Here is a 17,586-nt window from a genome sequence, read left to right on the forward strand (position 1 = left end):
AGAAAAAAATTCTAAAATAATACTGTTAGTAGGCACCTAGAAAAAACCGTGATAGTTTTTTTCGTATACCTCCTGTAATGGAGTTTCACTTCAAAAATATGGAAAACGAGAATATTTATGCCAACACTAATTTTGAACAGAATCAATTACGTTTTTTTTGTAGACATCAAATTTTTACCAGATTTTTAAATTAGCAATGAATGTAAATTTGCATTGGCTAATTTTAAAATTATTTTGGTTATTTGTATGGTATTATTGTATTAATTGTATATTTAGAACTTTTCGACATCATCTATATTATTATCTTTATACAATTTTTTTTTTCTTGTTAAAGAATAAAGCCTCAATTACGTGACAGTTAGCTTGTTTTTTATATTATGGTACTTAGATAATTCAAATTAAATTATACAATCCAATATCTTTCAAAAATAAAAATATATTTTTGATGAATTCTTGGTCAAGACCCAGTGGGTCGTGAAGGTGTTCAGGTATATTATATTTTTGTCGGGCCTCTTTCGTGTCTCTACATTCGGTAATGATATATTTGATTGGGGTTGGATATCCGCATGTAAGACATGTTCTTGGTGGCTCTTTTTTCAATAGATGACCATGTGTGTAGTGTGAGGCCTATTGTTAGGCGACCTATTGTGAGGCGATTTAATAGAACTTTGTCTCTTCTTTTGAGAGACATTGGGTTATTCCATTTTTCTGTTATTCTTTTTATTTCGTTTAATTTAATGTTCATTTTTAGTCATTCGTAATGCCATTTACTTTTAACTCAGCTGTAGATCATTTTTTTTTATCTTTGTCAGATTTTATATTCCTGAGGGTTTGTTGATGCGGGTTATAATATGTATATTCTTATTTTCAAAATATTTATACTAATTATAGACTAATTTATAATAATCACAAACCTATTCACAACGTTCTACTCCCTGCGGTATAGAATGCACCTAACTTATAAGTCAATTTACCTAATAATAATGAAATAATGCACGATATAATGTTGAAACAATATTAATATATAGTGTATGTGGTGTTTTTAGAAAAAAATTATCTAATCTACTGCGTGAGCATGACTAAATAAATAAATGCATAAATAAATTAATAATAATTAATGATAAATATAGTATTATAAATAAATTATAAAATATCCTTTGAAGTAATGAAGGACTGTCTCCGCTCAGTATCGTTTTTAGCTGTTTTTCGTATAGGTACTAAAATTTATAATTTAATTTAAATTTACACATCCGTCATAATGACTTTTTCAATGATGGGTAACACTTGAAATCCACTATACGGCAAATAAACTTCTCAGGTTTTGTTGTTAAAATTATTATTTTGCATAAAATTACATAAAACTAGTTATAATTTGTACTAAACGATTAAAATTATAAAATATTCTGCCAACAGTAGCTTTCAACAATTGAAGAATAACAAAAAACCTATATTAACAATGTAGAAGAATCAAAACAACCATGAAAAACAGTAGCATATCCTCGAAATGAAAAAAAAATTGTTGGAATAATTTATTCAGTTATTGTCTTAATATCGTGCTTGGCCCAACTTTATAATGCACCTTTGTATGTAATATGTATGATGTAAAGTACTCAACTCGCTACGACTTTTAGCAGAATAATATTTATTGTTTCTTATATTAACATCTGTTACTTGTTCTCATCTAATACAATTTGTATAAATTCACATTTTCAATACCCTAGTAGATACATTGATTCATTAGCAACAATAGTTTTTTTCTCAAATTGTTGTACCCATTTTAGAAGTAGTTTGTAATACTAAAACAAATATGGTAATAAGATCGCAACCACAGTGAGGATTAATTTTAAATTTGATGATAATTGATAAATTTATTTTATGAAAGTCAAATGGTTGTATTAATTAAGATAATGAACTTGGTACCAGTACTGATTTACGAATTATAGTAAATATACTTAATATAATTTAAAGGATAAAAAAATCCTTTATTATTTAATATTATAATTTATAATTATTTTTTTTTACTTTTAAAATAATTTAATAATATAGTGTGTTTAGCTTAATTTGTAACTTATTGCTGGTATCAAATTCATTACCTTTAATAATTTGTGTAGTAATATCCTATTAAAACATTAAACCAACTTTTATAAAATCATAATATTATGATATTAGTTTGAGAATTTAATAAATATAGTTTTATAGAATTCGTTAGTATTCAACGGCTAATTTTAATATTTAACAGTATTGTGCACGCAAAGTCGATGGAAATTAATTTAACTAGTTATCAAGGCGTATTTATAAAAAAAAAAAAATGTATAATATTAAATTATTTAAAAATCTCGAAAAATGAATAATAATGCTTAAGCAGCAGAAATGTATTTAGAATGCTTTTAGTAAAGACAAATAATGTTTTTTACATACACCGTAAAATCAAGAATTAAACTTATCAATATAGCTTCCCTTGAAATATATTACCCGGGTACCTATTTCATTAGATATAATGATGGTCCATAAATTTGATGTAATGAATACCTCTCACTCAGAAAATCAGAGTTTGATACCTGAGAATATAGTCCAATTAAGAAGTGGTTCATTGTGAGTGTCCATTACCAACACTTAGTATGAATTTTGAAATATGCAGACAAAACAACATTTCCTTAGAAATAAATTAGTGAAAAGTTTTTAAAAGAACGTTTTATAAAATTACTTTTTATAAACAATATTTTTTGGATAAAAATTTTGATGAAAACTTAAGCTTAAGAAAATGTAAAATCTTCTAATGGTAACACAAAATATAAGTTTTTTTACCCATAATTTAATCAAGACCAGTATGCAACTGAAACTAAAGTCATTAAATGGCATTATGGTTTTCAGCTGGGAAATGCCAGCCAATGTACAAAATACAGATATATGCACTGCTCAAAGATTCGAGTAACTAACATAAAATCTATTAAAATACATAACAGATAAAACAGGTAGAGGTTGTTTATATATATTATCAATATTATACTCATACTACAGTTCACCACCACTGTGGTAGTGGCATGGCAATTTATTTTATTTATTTTCAACCGATATCATAAGTGTACAAGAAGTTGCCATGCCGAGACTAAAATCCCGGAAAATACTGTCTCAATGTTTCTTAGATTTCGTTGGAATACAACAAAATTGTAGAATAACTGCATGGAAAGAACGATTATGCGAACGACTAGAACGACTCTAGAGAATGAACTGATTCTGCAGAAATGTTAGGTACCTTTAAGATATTATTTAGGCGCTCAAACCTCAAGACTCTTGGAAGTGGGAGGATGTGGTTGAAAAACAATTTTATAAATGGGATTATTTCAGTGGCATGAGCACCTTTTGGCTCTTTCTGATGTGATCTAGAACAATAAATGGCATGCAAATTGACCTGGAATTTGTGTAAACAGAAGTGTACTGAACGCGTTGGATCGATATTGCTGTAATTGGGCAACATAAAGTTCATATCTGCCCCAAAATTATAATATTCCTATACTTTATTTTATATTATTACGTTTTGACTTATATGGCAGTTAACTATGACCTGTATACAGTGGCGGATAGGCTTATATTTTTTTATCGGGAATTAATTTGAATAAAGGCCCCCAAAAAATAAGAGCGAGCAACATATTATTTTGATATAACAATAAAATACAAAACTAGGTATATAATAAGTAATATATTTACTTTTAGTACAGATTTGTTTATTTTTTATAGTTAATACATTAATAATTTTTTTAAAGACTCGCTGTTTAATGCAACCTTATCAATTACACTATCTGTAATAAAAGAAGTTAAAATATGTTTTTCTACATTTATGAGTATAAAACATTCTAAATGATCTCGAGTAATTGAGTTTCTCAAGTAATTTTTAATATATTTTAATTTGGAAAAATCCCGTTCACAACCTACTTGTGTGACTGAAAATGATAAAGTAGTTTATAACATAAATAAAGAACCGGATAAGTATTAGTGTACAAATTATAGTTAACTAAAACAACAAACGACACAACACTTTACAGGTTCGCTAATATTATCTGCTAGATGATGTTTCTTCTGAAAATTTGGTACTTAAATAATAAAATAAAAAAATTGGTTAATATTCTTCATGAGCCCTTATTATGTTGAAATAAATAAAATCATATTCATAATTGTACAACGTAAAATAAGAAACGACATATTACTGTGTAAACAAAATGTTTATTTTTAATAGAACCATGTTCACAATAGAAAAAAAAGCTTAAAAATGCTTTTAACTCTATTCAAATTTTGTAGTTAGTTGTATGCCGAAAAAATGAAAAAATGTAATACAAAGCATAAATTGCAAAAAAAAAAAACAGTAAACAATATATAAATTAAACAAAAAAAAAGGGCATCAGATAAGACGAGGCGACGTGGGGGGTACGTGATGGCAAATGGGTGCCGCAAAAAATGTCTGGAAGTAAATGGCTACTGGTCACCAATACAGCGATCTCATGACCGTCCTGCGGGGTGGACAAGAGTCGCCTGCGCCTCGGCTCGAGGGGGGAAGACGACCATAGCGGCGGACGAAAACAAGATTGACGACGAGTGCCTAGGGTGCTAATGTTGTGCGAGTGATAGTCCTGCAGGTTTTGAAGACGTTGACTGTCGTGCCGGCGACAAACGGTGACCTAAGCTCGGAGCGAGCGTCGAAGACTATAATCTCGGTGCTTGTGGAATCGGAGGCTCTGCCGCGGAGTCGCGCACCGCCGAACCCTGAAACTTTTCGTTCCGTCGGGTCCGGAGCTGCTGACGTCTTTGTTCTTAGCTACTCTTTAATTATAGCCTTCTATCGCTCACCCATCGTGAGTTCTTCGGTCCCCACCGCAGCCGCCACGTGCTGCACTACTGCAGTTGTCACTGGTAGCGCGGGCGGCGGCGCCGTCGTGTCGTCGTTCAGAAGCAGCCAGCAGTCAGCCTCGCCGCCAGAGGGTCCTCGAGCTCGTGACGTCCGCTATCCCGTCTCGCCACCGCCGGTGGCCGGAGAACGTGTATTGGCGACATACCACCCATAACCCTAAAAATGCATTTTCACGTAACTTTACTCGACTCAAAGTCGCCTCACCGTGTCTGCTGCCCTCGGCAGGGGGGCGGGGGACTTTCGGACGCCTTCCCTTCGGAGAGCAACAACACAATCCTCGTACGGCTCCTCTGATGCCTCTCCAAGCGGCGGAGACGAATTCCGTGCGTTTCGGGTGCGAGTACAATTGGTTTTGCCCCCGGGTCCAGCCAACCAATCAAATACCCGAAACTGTTCCTAACCTCGGATCCCCTTGCGGGTGTGACGTCCACTGTCTCGTCATATTGCTCTACTACCACCTCAACAGGCGCAACCACTGAGTCTCCTATTACCGGCTCGACCGGTCTGTTCCAGGATTCTTCATCCAGTTGGTCGATGATCGACCGCGTGACCTCGGCGTTTTCTATTCTCGGCTCATCCGGTCCATTCCAGGGTTCTTCGTCTGGTTGGCCGACGATCGACGCCTCGTCGCTGCCTGCAAACTTCATCGCATAACCTAGGAGCGTCGCTATGTCCCCAGCGGTTCGGTCCTCTTCATAATATTGTCAAAAAGGCTTAACTCTGTTCGCATATTTTCGTATTCTATTTCATTTATGATCTTTTCAATGATGTATTTTATTGTAGTTTCGATGCAGACAGCGGTTTCAATGTTATATGATTCAGATTCAGCCATATTATTGCAGGTTTTAGGTGTGGATATGGGTAGTTGGAAAAATAAATTACAAGTGAGCTGATTTCGAATTTCGTCCGGTAACATAGCCGATTGTTTAAAACAAAACATTGTTTATTACTATCCAGCGAGTACGGTGCCATCATATTATTAATCCCACGGCGTCAGTTGACTTTTTGAAAATTTCGGTTTACGGTTAACTTATTCGCCTTTCATGCTTAACACCTCGGATATAAATTAACATTACTCATTCAAAATTAACGAAAATTCGAGCATATTCAATGTAGATTTTGTTAATTGTTACACCATATAAGTATATTTGTGATAAAAAAGTAATCACGGTTTTTAGTAAAATGAAAAGCAACTTCTAACTGATATTTTCATTAAAATATAAAATGGCCAACATGAATTTAAAAAAATAGGTATTGTTAAATAAATTAACACAGTAGCATTAGTGATTCTTTTTCATCGCCTAATCATTTTACGGTGAATACAACATGTATAATGCATGGTTAAAAATATATCCTGTTTCGATAGACTTTAAAATAGGATTGTAACAATGTGTAAATGTATTATGATAGTGTTGTTGTTGTCGAACATTTTCGTTGGTAAATTGATCTGGGTGAACTTAAAAATAATGAAAGATAAAGAAGTGGGAATGATAGTCTTTTAAGTAAGATAAATGTGGGAATGCGGCTGGTAAGAGTTTTAACGCCCAGCTTAAACACTAATATTATATTAGTTTTTAATAAATATTGTTTGTAGCTAGGTGATAATGGTATTTTTCTTGTAGAGTGGTTAAAATTATTAAATTAGTCAATTTACATCTTTATTAAAATTATTTTCAATTCTCATCACACGAGGTTAAGTACTTGATAAATAATCCTAGGGCCCCCACCCGTCAACACAGGATAAGGCCTACCGAAAAAATACCGAATTCCCTGTGGGCCTATCCGCAACTGTATGTCCAGAAAAAAATCTGTAGCTACATAGAATTTAACATATATATTTAACTATGAACAAAATTAAATTTCAATTTATTTCTCAATCATATTTTTAAAAACGCTTTCGGCATCGTTATATTGTACATTGAAATATTGATTTACGAAGATATTTCAATATCATTTTTAACACTCCAGTGAAAATTGTAATTCCATATTTTACGATAGAGTAAGATTATAAGTAATTTGTAATAATATTATGTAACATGGTAGAATTGTGTTACCTATTTAGAATTTACCATAATACACCGACCAAATAATGTACCTAAATGCAGATACTATAGAATATTCACAAATTTCACAACATTTAACACAAGTAGAATGTTGGTTGAAGAAAAACGAAAAAATAACACAAAACAGTTTGTAATGCCACAGATTATATGGATCTAGTGTAGGTACATTTTAAAGTTTTAAATACATTTAAATTCGGTATGATAAAAAAAAAAACATAAAGACTAAAGCTGAACATTTTCTTTTCTTATTTCCTTAAATATGTGTAACGAGGTTTTTTATTGTTACGAGTAAGTTTTTTATCAAGCTGGGGTAACCAGTATTCATTATAGAACATTATTTAATAAAATTGTCATTTTAAAGATCATACATCTTGTCGATCTAAAATGCACATACATTGTATAGTATTATATTCAATAAAATATAATGTAACAATAAAGGTACTTTTTTGACATTTTAAATTATTATTTTTGTAATCTATCAATGTTTATACATCTTAACTTAGCGTAATATTATTATTTCATTTTTTATTTGAAGGTCTACGTTATACCTATTTTTATTCATTGGTTTATACTTTTAAGCTTCTGAAAAATATCAACCCAGACCTACTCTTTACATTATCTAATGACTAATAGATATAATGAACTTATTGGTATTTTGGTTAAATTATAGAACATTTAAAATCTTGGTTGTAAATCCGGGTGAAAATTAAATTCACTCAAAAATAGTGAAATACGTACTAAAAATTCCAAAATATGTGAAATTATGTGAAATAAATTTTATAAAGATGTTTATATTATGTGCATTGCTCAAAAAATAAAAATTAGTATGCATTAAATATAAATTTACTAATTTAATATATTATGTAATAAATGAAAATTGATAAGCTTACATAAAAAAACAAAACGTATTTCATTATTTGTTTTGAGTTCGGAATGAAATTCATCGATACACAAAATCATTGTGTGATGCGTATGGTGATGGAGTATCTAACATTTGAGTGGATGTATTAATATAGAAAATAATATATCTACTCGTTATTTTTTAACATCCAGAAAACAAATCACCATTTGACAATATTACTTTCATTTATATAATGTGTATACTAAGGCGGCGAAAGTGGATATTCCACGAATGTCCCAAATGTATGAAAACCATGTATATTTGTTTGAAGTTCATATTTCAGAAATTTTTTTTAATCGTCAAATCTACAATAGAGTTAAATAATTTGATCAATTATTGCATGCAAACCCAATTTTATAATATATTAAATATACATCTTTTAATCGGATTTCATACATATCATCCCCACAAAAGGACTGACGATATTATAACGATACGAATATGTACATAATACATATTTTATTTTATTCATTGTAGGTACAATATTTTTACTTCTTCAACTGGTCTGGTATGAAAGTGAAACTTGTTGGTACTTTAGGGGTTGAAACCAAAAAAAAAATTCCAGATAGTTTTTTAAAGAAAACAGAAGAACAGGAAGAACAGAAAAAATTAAGGAAAAACTGAGATTTTAATCATTTTTCGAAAAATTGATTTTGTTTTTTAATGTAATTCTAAAAAAATAACCTATACTTAAAATATTTACGAAAAGTTTATATTGACATTTTCTATACACCATAATGTGTTTGAAATATTTTGACTCCTTTTCAGCTATTTGAAGATCAATGCTTTTTTAATAAAAAAAAAAAAAAAAAAAAAAAAAAAAAAAATCCACACTTTTTAGTAAAATCAATACAACCATCTCTCCAGAATATAAAAACTAACATTCTATATTATATTTTCTAAGTTTTTAATAAGTTATACAACAACATCACTTATACAACTTAAAATAACATACTGACCTTTTTCAGGCACTGGCTCTGTTGATTTTATCGGTAACCTAAGTTCCGAAGTTTGCTTGTACAAAGTATTTATTAGAGCAGTGCACTGTAGTAAAAGCTTACGGCCGTCTTTGAAATGGCTCTGATCTAATTTCAGCGTTACTGTTAGCCTGCTCAATTGCAAGGAATTTGAAGTTGTGTACTTCATAGTTTCTGGACTACCAATCTGAAATCATTTAAAAAAGATTCGTTTGTAACAATTGTCAATAATAGTTAACTAAAAAAGTATAGAGTTAGTATTTTTTCATACATATGAAAAAAGAGAAACTTTTTGACACAGGAACAACAATGTAATTAACATGAATCCATAAAAATAAAAAAAGTTGTAAATGTCTACATAGGTAAATTATAAAAAGTCCAAAAAGGGCTATAATATTTTGAAAAATATCATGTATTTTTGGTTATTGCTTTAAAAGTGATAGAACAAAACAATAAAATTTAATTAGATTTTATCACATTATTACTTATATGTTTTTTAATCTGGCGATTATATTGATCAAATTTCGATATTTTGTATCCGTTGAAATATTTTACTTCAATTAAATACAAGTAAATATATTGTGTTAAAATCGGATTGAATCCCTAATATATATGTTTTACTGTTTGGATAAAGTTGTTTTAATATTGTAAAAGTCATCATATATTAAAATGTATAATAAAAGTGTAGGTAAAGCTACAATATGTGACTACTTAAGTTTATATTATTACTAACTACTTATAGAATTAACCCAAACGTTTTATACAAAATCATTTCTATATTTTGTGTTAGAGAAAATGAAATATTTTTTAACATTAAACAAGTATAAAATTCCTTTTATGAATTAAACTAAATAAACTAGAATTTATTCCCAAGCTAAGCTCATAAACTCAGAATTAATTTGTAACCACGAGAAAATACATACGATTACATACTTACGTCTACCAAGACCCAATATTATTATTTTAAATATATATGATGTATACGTAAGTTATAATACGGTCAATATTATTGCGTATTGGTTAATAGTTGAGTTTCATTTGCTAGAATAAGTATGATGCAAATCAGTTAGAAGAATAATGTGTACTTATTATAACTATTACATATTTTAAGTAACCATTAAAAAATAATTTTGATATCTGCTGTTTAAACTTTAAATAATACTATACAAAAGATGAGAAATATATATTATATACATATAAATACATTTATATAACAGTGAGATAATATACAAATAAAAGTTTTTTTTTAAAGACATAGAAATTTAAAAATGTTTTATTTTTGTACTTAATAAATAATCAAAAGAGTCGAGAAAAAAATATGAATATAATTCATCATTAGATTATTCTTATGAACGTATATTCTGGTGGTGATTTATATTTTATAAATGTGCACATTAGTTTAATAAATTCAAAGAATTAAGCAGTAAGCACACACTGGATAATAATCTAATGATAATATGTATAGTAGGTAAGAAAATGCATAATATATTATGTTAGGTGTACATAATATTATATTGATTAAATATATTCAAAATATAATAATAAACTATAAAATAATATTTGATGCTAATTTATTACATCCTTGAATTGAAAATTATAGTTTGTTGAACTACTTTCATTGGGTTCAGATAAAGTTTTCTCGTAAAATGTCATAATAAAATCTACAAATCAACTTACGATCAAAACAATATAGTTTCTAACTGCTCGATTTATACTACTGATTTTAGTCAAACTTATTGCTCTACGGTAATAAATGATTTTAAAATATTACATTTGTCATCGGAAGAATTTTTAAAAATATAAACCAAAGACAATTCAGTAATCTCTACAGGTAATTACAAAAATATCTTAATAATATAAATCTTACTAATTATTTTTTATACATAATGTAATATTTAAGTTTTATTATAATTTTGAATTTAATATAGTTTAAAAATATATACATATATATAATAATGCACCTAAACTAAAAAATATTTTAATTGAGATTCTTAAGCTTAATTAACAACATTATAATACAATAAAGTACCTACATGTAACTAGCTGTTTATCTTTAATATAGTTGTGTGTATGAAATAAATAATTTTAATTCAACCATATTAAAATATTGTCATTAAAGATTGATAATATTAAGTTAATATTTTTGATTATATTAACAATATGCTATATTATTGAATTTCAGGGAGATGAATTTCAAAAAAACAAAAATCAAATGTATGATTTTATATGTTTTTAGCATATCATAATTATTCATCTTAATTAATTTTCAATAAAATATATTAATAACAGCATGTTACAGTAATTTTAATTTATTATATTTAACATTACTCTCATTTGTATGTAATATATTTACTTCTACATGTTATTACGATATTAGTCTTGTATTGAAAGTGTTTATTGTGTTATAATATTAATATGTTAGGCTATATTGTTTACTATACATTTTAAAATCGTTGCATACGACTGAGTAAAAAAAATCTTAATGACTTGAGTCCCATATTGTTTGAGTTACCCTCTAATTGTGGTGGTCCCGAAATAATTAAATTATAATAAGTACCTACTTAATGACTCTATTTTTAATACTATCTGACCCCTTAAGCTTTGAAAAATACATTTCCCTTCCGATTTTTATAGGCTTAGAACTGCAGGTATAAGAAGTTTTTTTTCATATTAATTTGGAAAAATCTGATTAATAGTGTGGTGTAAAAAACGAAATCACGTAGTCACGTGCCTACGCAGTACGCTTCAAATGTACATGTTCTACTTTAGTATTTAACAATTTTCGGATTTCTATTTCAAACAGAACAATAAAAATGTACTGTTGAACACAACACATATATTTTTAGGGGCGTGCGTGAGAGCATATTTTAATGTTGTTTGGTGCTATAAGTCTTGGCATCTTTTAAGTGAAAAAGTTTTATTTTTCTCAAGTACTCGATTGGTATATTTTACTTTTTCCGAGTTCGGGCTCAATCGCTTTATATTTCGTTTTACTGTAACTCAATTAGTATAATATTGTATTTTTCTCGCTCAGGTATAAATTGTACTCAATAGCTGTGTACCGTTTAAAATAATTGATTATTGTACTGTATTGTAAAGAATTTTGGTAAAAGTATTTAATTACTTTTTTATATATTTTAATACTTCTTAGTCTTTCTACTAATTTAGTATTACTATTTTATTAAATATTTTTTTTGATTCCTTGTATTTTTAATTTGCTTGTATTTGTAATATTTGCATTAAATAAATAATACCGTGCCATTAATAATTGTATTTAAACATCAACTCTTAATGATTATATAACATAATATGTACTATAGAGGGTTCACCATATATGCTCACCTCTTTTTCCTCTTTAATCATGCAATTATTCTGTGTCATTAAATCTGATTTTTCGATTGTTGAAACTTTTAAATATAATTAAAGACTGTTTTTTTAAAACTTTAAATTTTTTGTACTATTTATACTATTTACTATTTACTTTGGTAATACAAACTTCTATTTTTAAAATGAGAACTATTCGTTTTTACTATAAAGTATTGAGCAAATGATTTTTTTTAATATTATTATGTCCAAAACTAAATTTGAACAAGTGATTTTCTGAGTGATTAAACATAATGTACTAAGGATAATATAATTTACTACGCATTATATGAGGAAATATGTGATATAAATACGAAAAAAAGTTCGATAAAGGATTAAATATGACAGGGAGGATAATGTACAGTTTGCTTTTTAGTTAATTTACAAAGTATAGTAAGTAAGCTATATTTATCTATTAGCATTTTATAACAATTTGTAAAAATTGTCAGGATAAAAAGACCTAACAATAACAGGACTAACCAATTAATATAAAAAATGTACATCTATTTTAATTGAATGTATAATACGATGGTTCGCCACTAGTACCAAGGACTATTAGTACTATTATAGTGTTATGGCTTATAATTCATATAGTTCAATAAGTTGGAAACTACTTGTTCAAAATGTAACTTAAATACATCAACAATAACTGTAAAAAAATTACTTGCTAACTAATTTAAAGTAAAATGGACACTCATTAAAATAAACAAAAAATCTCAAGTAAAATATTATGGTCTGTACATATTAAAGTGTTATAAGTATTTCTTTAAATAATTCCAAAAATAAGGTTTTGAATACCTGACGGTACTATTAAAAAAACAAGCCAGTATACACCTTGAATGGGCCTTTTATAACTATATCATTCTCCACATATTATTTCGAGTAATAGTTATTCGTTCAACGAGATTCTGAAAAGGTAGTAGGACTTAATTAATTTTTTTGACCATCAAAATGTGTAAATCGTAATCGCATCATGTTCAGTGTGAGAGTGTTGACTATTGATTGTCGACTTACCTAAGACGTACCGATTTTTTTGCTACGAAGGATAACCGATTAAATTATTTAAACGTTAATTATTTTTTGTAATTTTTATATAACGACTGTTTGTGTGGATGTTTTTTAAAATGTAATAAACAAACTTTTTACTAAAGTAAATTATTTTAAAACTAGTTGGAATTTTTTTTTGTATTTGAAGATTATTTCAATCTAAGTATTGTGACTTACGATATATTATTAGATAGCACAAAACACATGAATCAAGTTTGATGCAAACAATTCATTCTGGTAAAACAACATAGTAATATTGTTATACAACACGTAATCGAATTATCAGGATAAAATTAACTTGATTTTTTTTTTTTGGCAATTTTAATCTAATGTAGAATTGAGTATCTAATGAGATGTTATGATATGTGTACCATATTATTTTTATTATATATGTATAGATCGCATTTATCATTAAAATTGTATCGGCCCGACCGCCCATTGAGTACTGTTTGTCATCATAAAATCCATTTGTGTCGTCTCACAGTTGTTCTATGTATAAAACAATTAACAAAAATAATACATTTGAACAGTGTATTTAACAATTTTAATCAACTATTATTGACTATTATTGAATATTTAGGTACAGCACACAGAAAAAAAATAAAGAAAATGTTGAAAGTTCATAAATAAAATTGAAAATTTATCATTTATTTGTGGCTACGTACTACGTACTACGTTAGGCCCCTACTTACTACAGCAATAACGTCGTATTAAAAATTAGTTACTTATAAATTAATATGTTTATTTATTTGTAGTTAATTTTTATATTATGTGATTTATATTTCAATTTGAGTTTAAGTTTTAACTCCATACACCACATATTGGCATATAGACATATTATAGTACCTAATAATAAATAATATATTATGTTGCTGTTAATATGCCTCTCTGTAATTGTCTGTTTGAAATGCACAACATGTAATATGTAAAATTTAAGGTACCAGACGAGACAATTTAATAATGATATGCAAAATATCTGAGCATAATACTCTTATAAACTCTATGACAGACAATTCAGACCGTTAGACAGAACTTTGTATTTTCAAATGATTGGTTTGAGCTTTTAATAAAAACTACTTAATTTTCAAAAATTAATATTATCTTAACAGTTACTAATAGTGTTGTGAAAACCTTGTAACATAAACATGTAATAAAAATATAATAATACTTAATGTTTTTTAATATAATACAATAATTAATTGTACAACTTAGTTAAATATATTTTTTTTATAGTAAAGTTTATTTAGCCAAAAAAACTTCTATTTATTTTACACACATAAATGTGTATTAAATATTATCTAATATTATTGTATACAACATAGCTTACTTTAGGTGTCTTAAAATTAATTACAACTATTTAATTACAGCTGGATTATTAAAATGGATTAAATGAATACATAAAATATAATTTGAATGAATAGGTGGGTAGAAAAAATTAAACCATTTAAATGGTTATTAATTTAATTTTGTTTGTACACAACCATACATTTTATTTAGATAAAAATAGTTTATAATTGCCAAGCTAGCAGTTATAAAAACGTATATGAAACATTTAATCTAATATTAGTGACGTAGATGAATACACCGCGTAGGTACGTGTTGTAAATAATAAAATGTATTCATATCAAATTTAGATACAATAAATTGTGTGTTAGAAAATATATAATGTAGCTAATATTGAATTATTATAAAATAATAATTAATCATGATGTATCAGACATCAGTTATTTAACAATTATCAAATGATAATTTATAAAGAAACTAGTGGTAAAAACTACAAACCAATTTCATCCGGGAAAATATATATAATACGGTGGTAAATACTTTATCGGTGTATATCACAGTTTTGGTGTACCTATCAGTTCATAGAAAAATCGGAGTCCGTTCGTCGAAATCGGTAGAGTAGTTTTTGAGTATTTTATTAGCTACGAACACACGGACAGTAGCCAATGACACCTCTATATTTTATAATCAAAAAAAATATTTAATTTTCGTGGATAATGTGCTTACAATGTGCATAGAAGTAGGTACATAGGTATTTTTGTAGAAAAAATGATAACATTCCTTGTTTCCTTGTTTTCAATACACATTATTGACCTAAAACTATAAATCAAAATAATTGACTAAGTATGAGTTTGTATCAACCGATTATTTTCACAATTAATTTGTATTTATTTATTACATGAAACATTTAATTCAGAATTTAAGAAAAAAGAACACTAAACAGTCATATATATTTTCGTTACGCATAAGTACGTCGTTCAGATTTCTGTGAAATAATAATGAGCTTAAAATTTGGCTAAAAACTTCGTGAGAAGTATACAGAGAAAATTATCTAATTTATAATTTTCCATTTGAGGTTTTATGATCGTGTTAATAGTTTAAACTCAGCGTCTAGTATAGTTTATTCAGACTCAGCAATATGCTTACCACTTCCCTTTCCTTTATTCCCTTATTTCACCCATTTCTATTTTACACAAGATAAATACAACAACCGGTGCTAATCAAAAGCCAAAAATAGGATGTTGTGGTGGAGAAGAGAAAGCAGTGTATCTTCTATATAATTAAGTCATTAGCGAATAACCCAGGCGCAAAAATGAAATATGAACCGGGTGTGCTTTTGTCAGCTGCGTATTATTATAGCCGTAGGATGGAGATGATACCTACTGCACTAAACCCTTATGCACAGGGGGGAAATCAAAGTGATTTAAACGGATCTGACAATTTAACGGAATACGATATTAAAACGTGGTATAATATAGTGGACAATGCACAACTGTGGTCAACATGTGCAGGAGCAATTATTGTGCTTTGTTCACTGAGTGTATCCTCGTGATAAACTGCTACCAGATCGTCGAAAATGGTGATATATTTACGTACCTACCTAATGATGTTGATTAAATGATCAAAAAAAAAAAAGAGTTTTGTTGGTAAATTATAGAATTAAGTAATTTTACCTGTACTGTGCAATAGAATAAACTAATGGTATTGAATAAAAAAATAAAAAAATATTATTATACGATTTAAAAATATGCACACTATTTATTTTTCATATTTTTTATTTAAATTATGCATTTTTGTAATATAAATTGTATTATAATGACATCTATTTCCTCTGAGTATACATTCTTAGTTCTAACATTATAGGCTTCGTGAATGAAATTCAATAAATAAGCAAAATGTTGCAATGCGGAAATACGTAATAACTGCATTATTTTTTATATGCGGTATAATAATATAATAAATGTCACACATTATTATTTTATACTTGTTTGAAAATCTTTGTTGTTTGAATCAAGTCATCAAAAATATTAAACTAAAGGTCTAAAACAAATTAAATTATTACGTTGAGTACACATGCAATTCTTCATAAGATGTTTAAATACCACACCACAGTTTACATGCACGAATACACTTAATATACTTGAATGTATTACAGAAGGCCTAAATAAAAAGGTTAAATAAAGTTGTTTAAAGGTGTTTTTTTAAATTCATCACCAGTTAGTATAGTTATAATGATGTAATATAAATGTAAAAAAAACAACTGAAGAAAGTTTTAATATTTAATAATACCTTAATTTAAGCTTTAATATTAGTTATTATAACTTAATATGTTATAACCGGTTATAACTAAATCAATACATATTATATATAATTTAAAGATAACGTTTAAATAAAACAGTAATAGGTACATATTAAGTAAGTATAACTGTTTAAAATGTGTAAGCTTATAACCTTGTTGTGGATGCTTAAGCAATAAAAAATATACATATTATTAACACGTAATTTATTATATAGTCATTATATGACCCGAGGTTTTTTTTATTAATACAAAATAAAAAATATTATTGTTATAATAATCATACTATGTTCTGTGCATCACAATCAATAATCAATAGAATTTTTTATCGATTACACAGCAAGTATGTATCAATCCAAGTGTATACTGCTAAAGTCTTATATTATACTTACCTACCTAGATAATATATGTGATTGTTCACTAATAGACTTTCAAGAAGTTATTTATAATTTTGGTGCACCGATGATAATTTAATAACTTTAAATTACGCACAGTCGTCACTTTATTTTTTAAATACATTCCACATTGTGATGAATAAGGTTTTTTGGTTTTTCAGTATTTTGAATAATATTTATCTAAACATTCTGGTAAATTTGTAGAGCACCTCTCTAGTGTAACTGTAACATAATATAAATTACGCCAATACCAAATATTTACACTTTATTATTATTTATATTGTTATTTGTTGAAACATTGAATTTATTATAAATTATAATATGGTTTTAGATATTTTAATAAACAACTTTTTTATTGTT

The 17,586-nt window shown here is 27.7% G+C and overlaps 1 protein-coding gene across 1 annotated transcript in view; it reads right to left on the reverse strand.

The window, feature by feature from the left end:
* LOC111032680 overlaps positions 1–17,586 on the reverse strand; it is a 132,947-nt gene that overhangs the window by 8,827 nt on the left and 106,534 nt on the right. Inside the window, exon 5 of the mRNA XM_022313105.1 lies at positions 8,824–9,028. Within this exon, the coding sequence (XP_022168797.1) occupies positions 8,824–9,028 (205 nt within the window). The remainder of the gene's footprint in view (positions 1–8,823; positions 9,029–17,586) is intronic.

Source organism: Myzus persicae, unplaced genomic scaffold, assembly GCF_001856785.1.
Source record: "Myzus persicae strain clone G006 unplaced genomic scaffold, MPER_G0061.0, whole genome shotgun sequence".
NCBI classification, from domain to species: domain Eukaryota; kingdom Metazoa; phylum Arthropoda; class Insecta; order Hemiptera; family Aphididae; genus Myzus; species Myzus persicae.